This window comes from Neofelis nebulosa, chromosome 9 (genome assembly GCF_028018385.1).
Source record: "Neofelis nebulosa isolate mNeoNeb1 chromosome 9, mNeoNeb1.pri, whole genome shotgun sequence".
Taxonomy (NCBI): domain Eukaryota; kingdom Metazoa; phylum Chordata; class Mammalia; order Carnivora; family Felidae; genus Neofelis; species Neofelis nebulosa.
The window spans coordinates 21,800,475-21,815,302 of NC_080790.1; the positions used below are offsets into that span (position 1 = coordinate 21,800,475).

General features: G+C 49.4%; 2 protein-coding genes and 1 long non-coding RNA gene across 4 annotated transcripts; 2 read left to right on the plus strand and 1 right to left on the minus strand.

Moving 5' to 3' along the window:
• The first annotated feature begins 82 nt into the window (after positions 1–82).
• On the plus strand, positions 83–5,946 carry ABHD1 (abhydrolase domain containing 1). The gene is made up of 9 exons (XM_058682831.1): positions 83–389; positions 3,562–3,722; positions 4,062–4,244; positions 4,442–4,487; positions 4,660–4,772; positions 4,898–5,071; positions 5,233–5,281; positions 5,378–5,543; positions 5,668–5,946. Exons 1-9 carry the CDS (start codon positions 276–278, stop codon positions 5,877–5,879), a joined length of 1,218 nt encoding a protein of 405 aa, XP_058538814.1. The 5' UTR covers positions 83–275; the 3' UTR covers positions 5,880–5,946.
• Positions 5,897–9,712, minus strand: PREB (prolactin regulatory element binding). Of its 2 annotated transcripts, XM_058682829.1 has the most exons (9): positions 9,368–9,712; positions 8,602–8,794; positions 8,193–8,413; positions 7,933–8,013; positions 7,709–7,833; positions 7,336–7,509; positions 7,120–7,192; positions 6,771–6,930; positions 5,897–6,598 (listed from the first exon to the last, which is right to left on the minus strand). In XM_058682829.1, exons 1-9 carry the CDS (start codon positions 9,500–9,502, stop codon positions 6,504–6,506), a joined length of 1,257 nt encoding a protein of 418 aa, XP_058538812.1. In that variant the 5' UTR covers positions 9,503–9,712; the 3' UTR covers positions 5,897–6,503. The 2 variants fall into 2 exon arrangements, with proteins under 2 accessions (XP_058538812.1, XP_058538813.1); XM_058682830.1 differs by lacking the exon at positions 6,771–6,930 and having other exon boundaries at positions 6,545–6,598.
• Positions 9,713–9,806: 94 nt separating this feature from the next.
• Positions 9,807–11,418, plus strand: LOC131484515 (uncharacterized). Its single transcript, XR_009248285.1, has 2 exons — positions 9,807–10,875; positions 11,142–11,418. It is a non-coding gene; the product is annotated as an uncharacterized LOC131484515 (long non-coding RNA).
• The last annotated feature ends 3,410 nt before the right edge of the window (positions 11,419–14,828 follow it).

Genomic DNA, 14,828 nt, shown 5'->3' on the forward strand with positions numbered 1-14,828 from the left:
GCGACGGGCAGGGAGGTCACCACTGGTAACTCGGTTCTGCTCAGCGCGGGTTGAGGTCCGGGCCCCGCCCTTTGCCACGCCCGCCGCGGAGCGCGGCGGCGGTGGGCGGGGCGGGGCCAGGACCCCCGCCCCACCCGGCAGCGGAGGCCGTCCCTGAACAGACTGTCCAATGGCGTGTAAGGGGCGGGGCCCGGCGCACACCTGCCGGCCTCCCGGCCAAGAACCAGGTGCAGGAACTGGTCAAGAACTGGGAAGTCAGAATCCAACCACCCAAGATGCTGAGCTCTTCCCAGAGCCCTCAGACTGGCACCTGGACAGAGCCCTTCTCTCTGCTTTTGGGTCTTGGCGCTACCCTCTACTTGGGCTACTACTGGATATGTGTGCCCCAGGTGGGTGCGGGTCCAAAGCTCTGGCCGGCGGGTTTAGGATACTTGGGCCTAAGGGGCAGCTTCCAGCCAGGGGATAGAGCCCTTTGTGGGAGGTGGCATGATTGGGCCCCCTGCCCCAGGTGAAATTTGATGCCCCAATTCCACCACCAGCCCTGCCATGCTACAACAGGGTTCTGTTTTGCTATTATCACCTAACGAAGAGTTTTGCTTCTTTGTCTGCCTAGATTCTCTGCGTCCCAAATGCTCCCCATGCCAGTTGGGCCTTTCAGCCATCAGAGGGGTGCTGCTCCCAATGATAGAGACAAACAGTTGAGGAAGGGCCGGCTGGAAGGCATCCTCAGGTGTCAGGGAGACGCTTTCCTCTTCTAAAAAGGCAGTTGAGTTGAGTTTCTCACTAACTTCACAGAACAAAGGAACCGGAGGCCTGTGCAGATGTGGCTGACTCCCACCATCCTGTCCACTTAGCAGAGCCTTGCTTCTCTTAAGGGCGGGTAGAGGTTCCCTGTGCAGCTCAGGACTCGTGGATAACCCTGTCGTTGTTCATTCAGCCCTGTGTTAAGTTCTGGGCTCTCCGCGTATATATAATGCAATGGTAAAGTCTCAAGAGGTTGATTTTGATGAACTTGGACACTGAAGTTGAACACTGAAATTTAGACAAAATACATAATTCATATATCCAGAAAAATCTAAATCTTTTAATCTTCATTAAGCTGTTCTAGGTAACTGAATCTAATAAAAAAAAAAACCTATCGATTCAAGCCCTTAAAGATCTATAGGGAATTTAAATGTTATCTAAACTTTCTGTATTTTCAGAGGTTTCTACATTCGCATGTATTAAATCTGCCTTAATAAAACAAAAATCCAAACCTTACAGTACCCTATAAATCCTACCTTATATGCCTGATTTCAAAAGTCAATCATTTCAGACCAGAGCTGTCCTTAATAAACATTTTCCTTTGCTTGGATCAGCCACAAAGAACTCAGAGACCTCTGCCGTTTTTTACTCCAAACCCCTCCTTGACTTCCAAATATTGGTTACAATGCAGGAAAAAGCACATTCTGGAAGCCCTGAGGAGTTTGGATTGTCCAGCATGATAATGGACTATTATTGATTTACCCACAGTGACCAATGGCATATTACTAATTAATTCTCAGGAATGAGTCTAGAAATACTTCACTATGGGGCGCCTGCGTGGCTCAGTCGATTAAGCATCTGACTTCGGCTCAGGTCATGATCTCTCGGTCTGTGAGTTCGAGCCCTGCATCGGGCTCTGTGCTGACAGCTCAGAGCCTGGAGCCTGCTTCAGATTCTGTGTCTTCCTCTCTCTCTGTCTCTGTTTCTCCCCCATTCATGCTCTGTTTCTCTCTGTCTCAAAAATCAATAAACGTTAAAAAAAATTAAAAAAAATACTTCACTAGAGCTCAAATGAAATTAACCCATGTAAATCAAATGTGTGACCTAGTTCATTCTACACTACTGAGCTTATTTGATCAAGAATTCCCTAAATTGGGGCACGTGGGTGGCTCAGTTGGTTAAGTGTCAGACTCTTGATCTCGGCTCAGGTCATAATCTCGTGGTTCGTTGAGTTTGAGCCCCAAACTCTGCCCTGACAGTGTGGAGCCTACTTGGGATTCTGTCTCTCCCTCTCTCTTCCCCTTCCCTCCTTGCATTCTCTAACTAAACTTAAAAAAAAAACAAAAAACCACAGATTGATGACAACTCAAAATCCTGGCAATTAGGAAGTAATATAGTATGGTGATTAAGAGCATAAGCTCTGGAGTCAGACCTGGGTTTGAATTCCAGTTCCGCCACTAGCTGTCTTTGGCAGGCTTCATGACCCTTGACAACTTACTCAACATTCCAACCTGTTCCCACGGGGGATCACAGGATCTACTGTCAAAGAGCTATTGTGAAAATCACAGGGTATAATTATGTAAAGTGCTTAGCACAATGCTTGAAACATGAGCACTCAACAAATTCAACCTACTAGTATTGGTGGTAGTATCATAATTGCGAATTCTGCTTTGCCTCTTGCTTGCTGTGTGACTTTGGGCAAACAACTTAAACTCTTTGGGTCACTGTTTCTTCACCTATGAAATATGCTCCCTCATAAGGTTGGGCTTAGCCTAGAACCTGCACATAGCATACAATGAATCTCAAGCATTATTAGTCCGGGGGTTAAAGACCATGTTATGAATCACACCTCTCAACAGCTGCGCTAGCAACTTGGCCTCTCTAGTTCATAATTTACCCAGCCTTTTTTTGGGTACTAAAACTGCAGAAGACATAGGAATCTGGTCCTCAGGTTCCTTAGGGCTTGCAACAGCAATAGAAATTTCTTGAGACTGTGACCTTTTGGCTTTGTACAACATGCCCCTGTTTCATAAGCCTGCTATGCGGCTAGCCCTCTCATTCACTTGATGCGTACCCAAGAACCAAGCAGAGGGGTGGAAAGTCAGAGCCGAGTCCCCACTGACTTGTCTGTCCCTGCCATTGTGTTACCTTCCCTCTGGCTGTCATGAAACAAGAGGAAAATCTGTTCACATCGGGACCATTCCTCCTTTGGAGTATGGTCTGACGACAGGGGTCCTATGAGCGAGAAAATGAGGTGCTGTAGTAGAAGCAGCAGTGAGCGCACGGTAGGGAGGGAACGCGAGTATGTGGCAATGGGGTGCTAAAATCAGGCGCAGCCAGCATGGCTGGAGCTAGTCTGAGGAAGAGGAGTGTGGTAAATCAATTGCAAGGCAGAAGTCACAGACTGAATGGTACTGCATTTCTTCAGCCTCTGACTAGGATGCCAACCCTTTCCGCAAGGACCCAGCTGGGCAGTTGATATTACCTGCTCTCTGCAAAATGGGTTTGGGGCACAGATAGCCTGAGCGGAGGGGTCAGCACTCAGTCAGCTGCAGCAGTTCCCAGCCCTGGTTCCAGGTCAGTTGAGTCCGTGCCGGAGGTTGCCCTCCAGGACTGGAGTTCGCCCTCCAGGACTGGAGTTCTCTGGGGCTCCAGCTGGACTCTATTATAAACAGAGGTGACTTGGCCATTCCAGGCTAAGGTATGTTAGGTCTCTCACCCCCAGAGGCCGGCCTCTGGAGAGGGGTTGCTCTGGTGTCAGGTGCCTCACTGGCTGTGCAAAATCCAGGGGAGTGAGGTAGACTGTTGTGGTTACAGAGGCCTCAACTGGTGACCGGGCCCCGGTTTCTGGCCCTCCTGGAGCAACACTGTCCGATCACTCTGGAGACTTTCTACCCTGCGCTGTGGTGTTTTGAGGGGCGGCTACAAACCATCTTTCGAGTCTTGCTGCAGTCTCGGCCTCCAGTCCCTTACTGGAGGTAAGAAGGGACAGAGCGGGTGAACAGTAAGCTGCAACTATAGGGAAATCCTGTCTACTTCTTAAAACTGAAGGTAATCTTTGCCCCACATACCTCAGTGTGTTGAGGATAACGAGAGTGGTTATACAGAAGGGCTATTTAATTGCACAACAGTGAGGTAATATTTAATCTTTTACGTCCCATTACACCTTGTTATGGTCTTAATGTCGGGCAGTGTGTGTCCTCAAATGATACAGGAGGGAAGTTGTGGGAGTTGTTTGTGGGGAAGAGAGGTAAACCTTCTGAAGCACACGGAGTTCCTCATAGTATCTTGGTGTGCCCTTTTCTCCAAAACCACAGCGAAGTCCTCCAAACCCCAGATGGAGGACAGCTCCTGCTAGACTGGGCTGGCCAGCACAACAGCAGTCAATATCCTGACCCCACCACCCAGCCTATTGTATTACTGCTTCCTGGTATCACAGGCAGTAGCCAGGACTCCTATATCTCACAACTAGTCAACCAAGCTCTGAGGGATGGTTATAGGTAAGGATGGGTCCAGCCCGGAGGCAGTGGGTGGTATCTGAGGCCTTGTAATAGGAAGGCCGATCAAGACCCTGATACCTCTGGGAAGAAAGCACTATATGAGGGGCACTTCTGACTGGGGTCTTCCTGAAGGCTACCAAAAGGGGACTGGGGCTTCTAGGAAAGGCCTGGCTGAGACGTACCTGTGTGTGTCACAGAGCTGTTGTATTTAACAACCGAGGCTGCCGTGGGGAAGAACTGCTGGTGAGTATCCTTTCCTCATCGTAGCCCTTCACCCCACTCCCTTAAGAGATCCTTGGCCCTGGGGCTCTACCTACCCATCCTTCTTCCATTTTCCTTCCATCTCTCGAACCCTCCCATCTTTCTGCTTCTGGCCAGGGCCTCCCTCCCTACCCAATTATCTGGTTTGCCTCAGACTCACAGAGCCTTTTGTGCCAGCAACACTGAAGATCTGGAGACAGTCGTGAGCCACATAAAGCACCGCTACTCCCAAGCTCCACTGCTGGCTGTGGGCATCTCTCTTGGAGGGTAAAGGTTGCCTGGGCTTGACCCAAAGGTCCAGTCTTCCTTTGTTTCCTCCCCCATGTCCTCTCCCCCTTTCCCAACTCACTAACGCAAACCCTTCTTTCACGGCCCCTGGATCCATCCTTCAGGATATTAGTGCTGAACCACCTAGCTCGAACAGGGCAAGATTCGGGGCTGGTGGCAGCACTGACTCTATCGGCATGCTGGGATTCCTCTGAAACCACCCGCTCCCTGGAGACCCCACTCAACTCACTGCTCTTCAATCAGCGCCTCACTGCCGAGCTCTGTCACATTGTGAACCGGTAGGGTTTTGGCAAGTGGGAGGGGGCAGCAGGCAGGATGGGATGGCAGAAATACCAGGTTCTCCCAGTGCTCAGACTAGTTTTGTAACTGGGTTTGCTTATTCATGAGATACGATAGGGTCAGGTCCAGGAGAGTCACACCTCTATGAACTCTTTTGCAGAAATAGGAAGGTGATGGAAAAGGTGGTGAACGTAGACTTTGTGCTACAGGTAGAGTCTTTCAACCACCACCCCCACCCAAAATTGTTCAGTATCTTCTTATTCCCTATCCTCATCCTAGCGTACCCCACCCTCTACCACATGCAGGCCCGCACAATCCGCCAGTTTGATGAGCGCTACACAGCTGTGGCTTTTGGATATCAAGACTGTGTTACCTACTACCAAGCAGCAAGCCCAAGAACCAAGGTAGATGCCATCCAGACCCCTGTGCTCTGCCTCAATGCAGCTGATGACCCCTTCTCCCCAGTCCACGGTGAGCACCCTGAATCTGGATGCTTTACAGGCCCTGGGGAAAACAGGTGGTGAGGTGCAAGGGGAGAGAGACTGGGCTCTCAGAAAAGGCCAGTTCCTGACCTCCTCTCTAACCCCTCCCCAAGCCCTTCCCGTACAGGCTGCCCAACACTCTCCCCACGTTGCACTGCTCATCACAGCCCGGGGTGGCCACATTGGCTTCCTGGAAGGGCTGTTCCCCTGGCAGCACAGCTACATGAACCGCCTCTTGCATCAGTATGCCAAAGCCATCTTCCAGCACCCAGTGGAGCTGCTCAACCTCAGGGATCTCTCACCTTCTGAGGGAGGCAAGAACTGACAGGAGTACCACCAGGGTCTCAGTTCAGTCTTTGCTTGTTTATTAAATATCAACTTTTCCTGCTGAATGTGCTGAGGTTCATTTTCCCTTTTCTCAAGGGTAGGGAAGACCATCCAGGAACTTATTGTATATGTCGCCTGGCTGGCTTGGGGCTACCCAGCTGGACCCAGAGATTACTGCCTGGGTCTTCCTTTTGCCCCTTCCTTCCCTAACGGCAAGTCCCAGGCCAGGGCTTGCTTCAGCAAACGCCAGGGGTTCACGTGAAGACCAAGTGATGGACAGCAGTACCTCCAGGTTCTTGGGCATCCTCACATATTTCTGGAGAAAGGACAAGCTCAACTTTGGAGCCTCTGGCAGGCAGCGGAAGAATGCAGGTGGGTGGCCTGGCCTTTCAGATACCACTGTCCTGGGCGGATCCACGCATGAAGAATGAAGGGTTCTCAGGATTCAGAGTCACACAGGGCCATAGCCACGCTTTAAGTGGGCAGGGCAGGCAGCGCCCGTCAGTCTCATCAGAGGAACGCCAGCTATGGATTCAGGTGGAATGAGCAATGGGGTTCAGGCCTCCACTCTGTTCTAGAAGGTAGTAATGTCCAGGCCCCTGATTCCCTAAGAGCAGAAAGGCTAAAGAAAACCTGGAAAGACACTCTGGAGCAGCAGGATGGTCATAACAATAAGTCCGACACATAGCAGGAGCAGCAGCCACACAGGAACACTCCCTGCAAGAGGGGTAAGGGAAGAAGTCAGCAGGCAAAGGGGCTTCACAGCCCTAAGAACAAAACCATTCAAGAAGGGGACAGATGGCTACAAACAAGCGGCCCATTCTCCAAGGGGCAAGTTTTTGCTATAGCTAGAGGTAGGGCGGTACCCACCCCCATCCCAATGACTCACTCCGTGAGGGCAGCAAGTGCAGCTGGCAACGACTATCCACAGCCACAGAGAACAGGGCAGTTTCATGGAAGCCAAGGAGCTCTGGACCACGACCCTTCTCAGGTAGAAAGGCCACATCTGTCACGACAATGCCATGAGCCTCCCTCACATAATAGAGGCGCTGGAGACAGGAGAAGAACTATTGAAGGATGGCCCTGTTCAGAACATTCTCCTGGAAAACAATCTCCCTGTCCCCAGATGGCTTTTCCTCTAGAGCTGGGCCAGACCCTTCCTACACACTTAGGTTCGAGCAGGCCCAGAGTCCCCACCCCAAAGAGCCCTCAGGCCTGTGCCCACCTTTACCCATTACCTGGAGAGAGAAAGCTATGTAGATGGCAACAGAGCCAGTGACTGTGCCCAGGCCTAGGAAGGTGCCCGATTCACTGCAACAAAACATAAAGTGCTCACTGTCCCGGGGGCCTATGCAGCAACATTCACCAATAGTACTCTTCAGAGCCTCAGACAGGACACCCTTCCAAACTCCCCCAGGCACCCCACAACCAGCCAAGTCACCACTGTCTCACACCTGACACTAAGGCAGGAGATGACTTCATGGCCGCAGGACTTAGTCCGAAGGGGCAAGAAGGTGGAGCCATCCCAGGCTGTAAGGTAGCAGGGTGGGGGCTGGCGCAGACGCTTGTGGGGAATCTGCACTGTGAAGAGTCGCAGCCTGGCAGGCTGGTCTGGAACCTGCCCAAACCTGGGGGCCAGGTGAGAGGATATTCAGCTCCTGGGGCCTGCTCAGCCCTTCTCAGAGGTTTGTGCCCTCCTGCACCCTGGTCAGGCCTGGGGTAACACCCACCAAGGCTACAATCCTCCCCAGCTTCCCCCCAGTCTCTTCCCTCTCCCCCACCACATCTAGGCTGTGCCTCTTTTAGCTACCCTCTGGGGTCTCACACCTGCAGGCCTGGTAGCGGTAAGGCGTGTTAGAAAAGGTGGGTCCGTTCTCTTGCCAGTGCAGCTGTGTCACCAGCTGATCCTTCTGCCACACGGAGGCCTTAAGGTCCCAGCCCACAGTTACCAACTAGTCAGGAATCAAGATTCCAAGGATGGACAGTTAGGGGATCCACTTACTGGACAAGCAGCATAATCACCTACTTTTTTGACACTCTCACTTCCTCACCTTGCCATCAGGCCCCAAAGCCAGGTCCTCAATCTCTCCTTCATGGGCTCTGAACTCCAGAACTTTCTCTAGGCTGGGTACCTGCGACCAAACCACCATCATGGTTACCCTAGGTACCTAGCAAGGGTGCAATGATCCCCACCCTTCTTCTTTTCTGCCACTCTGTACAGGCTCTACTCGTTTCCCAGAACCCATGATCAGTTCATCACAATCTGACCTTGCTGCTACTGACACTCATCCTCTAACCCACAAAACCACACCTTCCAGACGCGAACGTAGCCATCCGTCCCTCCAGTGGCGAGCAGGGTGTTATCATGGTTGAAGCATACAACTTTTTGCAACGGATCAGGGCTGAAGTCTGTCTGCACCGCTTGCAAATTCTCTACACTGAGTTCTACCCCCTCCTGGTGGGTTTCAGCTCCAGACTTCTTCTCTACCGGGGCTGCCCCCTTCCTCTGTCGTGGCCCCTGTTCCTTGCAACCTGAAATACAAAGAGTCTGCCAGGTTTCAGGGCCCTATAGTAAGTAGTGCTTGCCCCCTCCCTAGTAGTGAACATCCAGCTTCTTCCCTGCTACCATAACCCACTTCCAACCCCACTTTTTTTGGAACCAAAATAAGTGATCTTACTCATTTAACCCTTACCCCAAAGCTAAAGAGGGAGCTTCTCACCTGCCTTCTCTGTCTTGTTTTTGCCCTTCTGCTGATGGGTCTGGAAGCGCAGAAGCTGACAGTGGGCATCCTGCCCTGCAGCAAGGATGTTACCAGCCAGCGCCAAGTTCATGGTAGCCCGTGTCTCTGTGTCATGAGAGTGTAGCAAAGAGGCACTCAGGCGTCCATTAATTTGTTCTAGCTGCAGAAAGTGCTGTGGAAGAGGGAACCAGCGTGAGCAAGGTTCAGGGGTGCCCAGAGAGCACCTCAAGGACAACCTTACATCCTATAGTCTAAAGCCCTATCTCTTTGCTTACTACACTTTCTACTTAAAAGGCTTTTCTGCTTTTCTGCTTGCTTCTTTCCTTTTCTTTCTTTCTTTGGAACTTCACAAATCTGTACAGCAAGGAGGGTTGGGATTAATACCTCCAGTTTACAAAATAATTGGGTAATCCTCAGAAGAGTGAAGAACCCTTGCCTAAAGACCAAATGCAGCACTCTTGCCGCTGCTGGAGAGCTGAGACCAGAAAAGACCAGGATAAGACCCCTGGAGCTGCTTGTGAGGTTGAGTTGAAGCGTTCCTGCCTAAGCGGTGTCGTGTGCTGTTTTTACTCTACGATTCGTGGTAAGTTCTCAGGTGAAATTCCCGCCAGGGCGCCGGGCTTTCCACCGGGAAGGGGGCAAGCTAGAAATGCAGCTAGTGTCAGCCGGAGGTACAGCCCACCCCCAAGACCCCTTACCGCCGTCGCCCGTGCCGTGACCGGCCCCAGTGGCCCTGAGCTCTCACCACGCCATTCTTTATGCCCGTCTTGGCAGCGCCTCCTCCGCCCGCAGCGATGAGCAGCCCCGCGCTGGGGTCGACCTGAAGCGCGTACAACGGGAACGGGGCCCGGTACAGCTCGGGCGCCCGGCGCCGGCCCATCCTGCTCGCCGCGCGCTTCACTGTCCGCACCGGGGCACCCGGGACATGCCACGCCCGGCTTTCGACCACTCGCCCTGCCGCGATTCAACTTGATCCCGTCGCCGCCAGGAGGATTCTCGACTGCTCCCTCGCTCCCTCGGAGTTGGCAAAACTCTTCACCACACTCAAGAATCCATATCTCCGCTCCAAGCGGTCTTAACCCTGTCCGGCGAACGCGCAGTGCGCACGCGCACTTAGCCCTGGGCTCTTCTTGCGCAGGCGCAGGCCCGCCAATACGCGTCAGCACTAGCGGGCATCGGGATGACGCAAGCCCCGCGCCAAGATTCTGTCCGCCTGGGTCGTGAGTCTCCGTCGTGTTTGCGTGGGGTCAAGGAGGCAGGCTCCCCTGGAAGGATGTGCTTGGTGATTCTGGGGGAGGAGGGGAGCTAATAAAGGTTAGAAGAGGCTAATAAACCTTTACAAAAAGAAATCCTTGGATGCTCCTGGCTGTCAGTCCCAGGGCATGCTTCCCTTGATCTCTGTGTTGTCAATTCGAGCCCCACCTTGGGCGTAGAGATTACTTAAAAATAAAATCTTAAAAAAAAAAAAAAATCTTGGATTAGGGTTGTCCCCATTTCAGGAGTGATACCTGATGTGGAAGTTGGGGGGGGGGTGTCAGAGCGGATGACCAAGAAAGAATACTTGAGACGTCTTTGGTGCAAAAAGGTGGTTTTATTAAAGCCCAGGACAGGACCCTTGGGCAGAAAGAGCTGCACTGGCGCTGTGAGGGGTGACTGATGATAGACTTTCAAGTTGAGAGGCAGTTAGGGACAGCATAAGCCTCCAAGGTATTTTGGAAGCTAGGTTTCCAGGACCCTGAGGGGGCTAGCCGTTGTTAGGAAAACGTCATTTATTACTGGTCAGTAAAACCTCAGTCACAGATGCTTCAGATGTATATCAGTGGGCCATATGCTTGGAGCATGATTGCCAACATGTATCTTGAGGGGTAGAGATAAAGATTCCAAAGGAATTTTTGTATGTTAAATTAGATCTACAGGATCCTAGAGGGGCGGGACAATGTTAAGCTAAGACTGACTTTTGCCCTTAGCAAAGTGTCAACATGGAGACAGTCGAGTTTCCAGAGGTCACTCTGCCTGTCTCAAGGAATTGTCAGTTGTAAGGAAATTCAATTTTTTCTTTTGCCTTTGTTTCCTACACCAATACACAAGTGCAGCCTTTACCTTTTACCCCAGAGAGGAAGTGATGTGTCCCAGGTCACACACTTTGGAAATTTCACATTTGGGAACTTGAACTGTGTCTCTTGCCTTTTCATGGAGGCAGCATGGACTTTAAAGTAAAATTGGCTTCAAACTCGGAATCCACTGCTTCCTAGTGTGAAGAAACCACTATTTACCTTAACAAATCACCTCACCTCTGGTTGGCAGATGTGAGAACCGGCCATGCTTGCAGCTCTGTGACAAGGGAGATGATTCATTTTCAGAAATACCAAATAAGAGCTGAGCTGTCTAGTTACCAGTAGGCTTACAACCTATTGGAAATCTATATGAACTCCTCCTCCCCCCATGGAGCCTCAAACCCTTAGACACTTCACTTCCTGGTTCTTCTAACCCTCTCCGTTTTGCGGGCTTATTTTCCAAAGGCTTTGCGAGAGCATGCGCCAAAGAACAAAGGAGGGACTGAAAGTCTCTGCGTCGCCTCAGGAAATGTACATATGTTCCAAACAGACTACTTTTTGCCTTACGTGGGCATAGGCGAAGTCTGGGTAAGGCTGTAACCTCCATTGTACTCCGCCAATGAGGAATCAGGAGGGACTTGCACGCTAGGAAATAAATTGTTTGCTGTAACTACACCAGATGTGCCCGTCCATCACACACCCGCTCTTGCAAGAATGTTGATTAAATCCTCGCTTCACTGTGCTCCGAGTCTCCACGTCCCTCCTTTGATTGGGTCAGTGGCCTTATTTCTCACATGCATTCAGGGGTTTGGGAATGGGGATTGCTCTACGCTGACACCCTCAGAGGGAGGTGACTTGGCTCCCAGGCAGGGTAAGTCTCTTTTCTGCCTGACATCCCACCTTCCTGAGGGGGGCCGCTTGGGTTTCTGATCTTCAACATGAGGACTCTTAATGTTTCTCTTCAAGTGAACCCTAGGAATGTCCATCCCTTCAAGGAGACACCTCCTGCTGCTCCCCTGGCTCCCTAAGCGCGCGCGTGTGTGTGTGTGTGTGTGATGTTTATTGCTTTATTTTTGAGAGAGAGAGCAAGCACAAGTGGGGGAGGGGCAGAGAGAGAAGGAAACACAGAATCTGAAGCAGGCTTGAGGCTCTGAGCTGTCAGTACAGGGCCCTATCTGGGGCTTGAACCCATGAACTGTGAGATCATGACCTGAGCTGAAATTGGATGCTTAACCAACTGAGCTACCCAGGTGCTCCAGTATGAATCCTTGTTAACCTAATATGATAGGGAAAGATAGGATAAAATAGGCAGAGAGAGAAAGATTAGGACCTGAGGTCCCTGGATGGGGAAAAACATATATTTTGGATCAATGCTGGGAGGGTCTGACCACAGTAAACCCCTTTGGGCCTAAGATTCCTCTCAAGAATGTAACAGACAATCCAATAATACATTAAAAAAATTATTCGGGGCGCCTGGGTGGCTCAGTCAGTTGAGCATCCGACTTCAGCTCAGGTCACGATCTCGCAGTCCGTGAGTTCGAGCCCCACGTCAGGCTCTGGGCTGATGGCTCAGAGCCTGGAGCCTGCTTCCGATTCTGTGTCTCCCTCTCTCTCTGCCCCTCCCCCGTTCATGCTCTGTCTCTCTCTCTCAAAAATGAATAAATATTAAAAAAAATTTTTTTAAAAATTATTCATCAGGACCAAGTGGGATTTATACCTGGGATTCAGGGCTGATTCAATATCCACAAAACAATCAATGTGATACATCACATCAATAAAAGAAAGGACAAGAACCACATGACCCTCTCAATAGATGCAGAGAAAGCATTTCACAAAATACAGTATCCTTTCTTGATAAAAACCCTCAAGAAAGTAGGAACAGAAGGATCATACCTCAAGATCATAAAAGCCATGTATGAAAGACCCACCACTAATATCATCCTTAATGGACAAAAACTGAGAGGTTTCCCCCTAAGGCTGGGAACAAGACAGGGATGTCCACTCTTGACACTGTTATTCAAGATAGTATTGGAAGCCTTAGCTTCAGCAATCAGACAACACAAAGAAATAAAAGACATCCGGGGTGCCTGGGTGGCGCAGTCGGTTAAGCGTCCGACTTCAGCCAGGTCACGATCTCGCGGTCCGTGAGTTCGAGCCCCGCGTCAGGCTCTGGGCTGATGGCTCGGAGCCTGGAGCCTGTTTCCGATTCTGTGTCTCCCTCTCTCTCTGCCCCTCCCCCGTTCATGCTCTGTCTCTCTCTGTCCCAAAAATAAATAAAAAACGTTGAAAAAAAAAAAAAGAAATAAAAGACATCCAAATCAGCCAGGAGGAGGTTAAACTTTCACTCTTTGCAGATGACATAATACCCTGTGTGGAAAACCCAAAAGATTCCACCAAAAAACTGCTAGAACTGATCCATGAATTCAGCAAAGTTGCAGGATATAAAATCAATGCACAGAAATCGGTTGTATTCCTATACACCAATAATGAAGCAATAGAAAGAGAAATCAAGGAATTGATCCAATTTACAATTGCACCAAAACCCATAAAATACCTAGGAACAAATCTAAACAAAGAGGTGAAAAATCTATACACTGAAAACTATAGAAAGCTTATGAAAGAAATTGAGGAAGACACACACACACACACACACACACACACACACACACAAAGGGGAAAAAGATTCTATGCTCCTGGATAGGAAGAACAAATATTGTTAAAATGTCGATACTACCCAAAGCAATCTACATACTCAATGCAATCCCTATCAAAATAATACCAGCGTTCTTCACACAGCTAAAACAAACAATCCTAAAATTTGTATGGAACCAGAAAAGACCCCAAATAGCCAAAACAATCTTGAAAAAGAAAACCAAAGCAGGAGGCATCACAATTGCAGACTTCAAGCTGTATTACAAAGCTGTAATTATCAAGACAGTATGGTACTGGCACAAGAACAGACACTCAGATCAATGGAACAGAATAGAGAACCCAGAAATGGACCCACAAACATATGGCCAACAAATCTTTGACAAAGCAGGAAAGAATATCCAATGGAATAAAGACAGTCACTTCAGGAAATGGTGCCAGAAAAACCAGACAGCGACATGCAGAAAAATGAACCCGGACCACTTTCTTACACCACACACAAAAATAAACTCAAAACAGATGAAAGACCTAAAGGTAAGACAGGAAGCCATCAAAACGCTAGAGGAGAAAGCAGGCAAAAACCTCTTTGACCTTGGCCGCAGCAACTTCTTACTCAACACGTCTCTGGAGGCAAGGGAAACCAAAGCAAAAATTAACTATTGGGACCTCATCAAAGTCAAAAACTTCTGCACAGTGAAGGAAACAATCAGCAAAACTAAAAGACAATTGAAGGAATGGGAGAAGATATTTGCAAACAACACATCAGATAAAGGGTTAGTATCCAAAATCTACAAAGAACTTATCAAACTCAACACCCAAAAACAAATAGTCCAGTGAAGAAATGGGCAAAAGAGAGGAGTAGACACTTCTCCAAAGAAGACATCCAGGTGGCTAACCGACACATGAAAAAATGCTCAACATCACTCATCATCAGGGAAATACAAATCAAAACCACAATGAGATACCACCTCATACCTGTCAGAATGGCTAACATGAACAACTCAGGCAACAACAGATGTTGGCGAGGATGCGGAGAAAGAGGATCTCTTTTGCACTGCTAGTGGGAATGCAAACTGGTGCAGCCACTCTGGAAAGCAATATGGAGGTTCCTCAAAAAATTAAGAATAGAACTACCCTACGACCCAGCAATTGCACCACTAGGTATTTATCCAAGGGATACAGGTGTGCTGTTTCAAAGGGACACATGCACCCCCATGTTTATAGCAGCACTATCAACAATAACCAAGTATGGAAAGAGCCCAAATGTCTATCGACAGATGAATGGATAAAGAAGATGTGATATGGTGTAATACAATGGAGTATTACTCGGCAATCAAAAAGAATGAAATCTTGCCATTTACAACTATGTGGATGGAACTAGAGGGTATTATACTAAGCGAAATTAGTTGGAGACAGACAAATATCATGACTTCGCTCATATGAGGACTTTAAGATACAAAACAGATGAACATAAGGGAAAGGAAGCAAACAATAATATAGAAA

What these genes read in the sequence shown, in the direction of transcription:
- ABHD1 (XM_058682831.1), top strand. Translation starts at nt 276, where the DNA reads ATGCTGAGCTCTTCCCAGAGCCCTCAGACTGGCACCTGGACAGAGCCC. An exon ending in GCCGTGGGGAAGAACTGCTG is followed by an intron (nt 4,488 to 4,659) that starts GTGAGTATCCTT and finishes GGTTTGCCTCAG; the next exon opens with ACTCACAGAGCCTTTTGTGC. An exon ending in CTCTGTCACATTGTGAACCG is followed by an intron (nt 5,072 to 5,232) that starts GTAGGGTTTTGG and finishes ACTCTTTTGCAG; the next exon opens with AAATAGGAAGGTGATGGAAA.
- PREB (XM_058682829.1), bottom strand. Translation starts at nt 9,502, where the DNA reads ATGGGCCGGCGCCGGGCGCCCGAGCTGTACCGGGCCCCGTTCCCGTTG. An exon ending in TACCGCTACCAGGCCTGCAG is followed by an intron (nt 7,510 to 7,708) that starts GTGTGAGACCCC and finishes CCTGGCCCCCAG; the next exon opens with GTTTGGGCAGGTTCCAGACC. An exon ending in ACATAGCTTTCTCTCTCCAG is followed by an intron (nt 6,931 to 7,119) that starts GTAATGGGTAAA and finishes TCCTGTCTCCAG; the next exon opens with CGCCTCTATTATGTGAGGGA.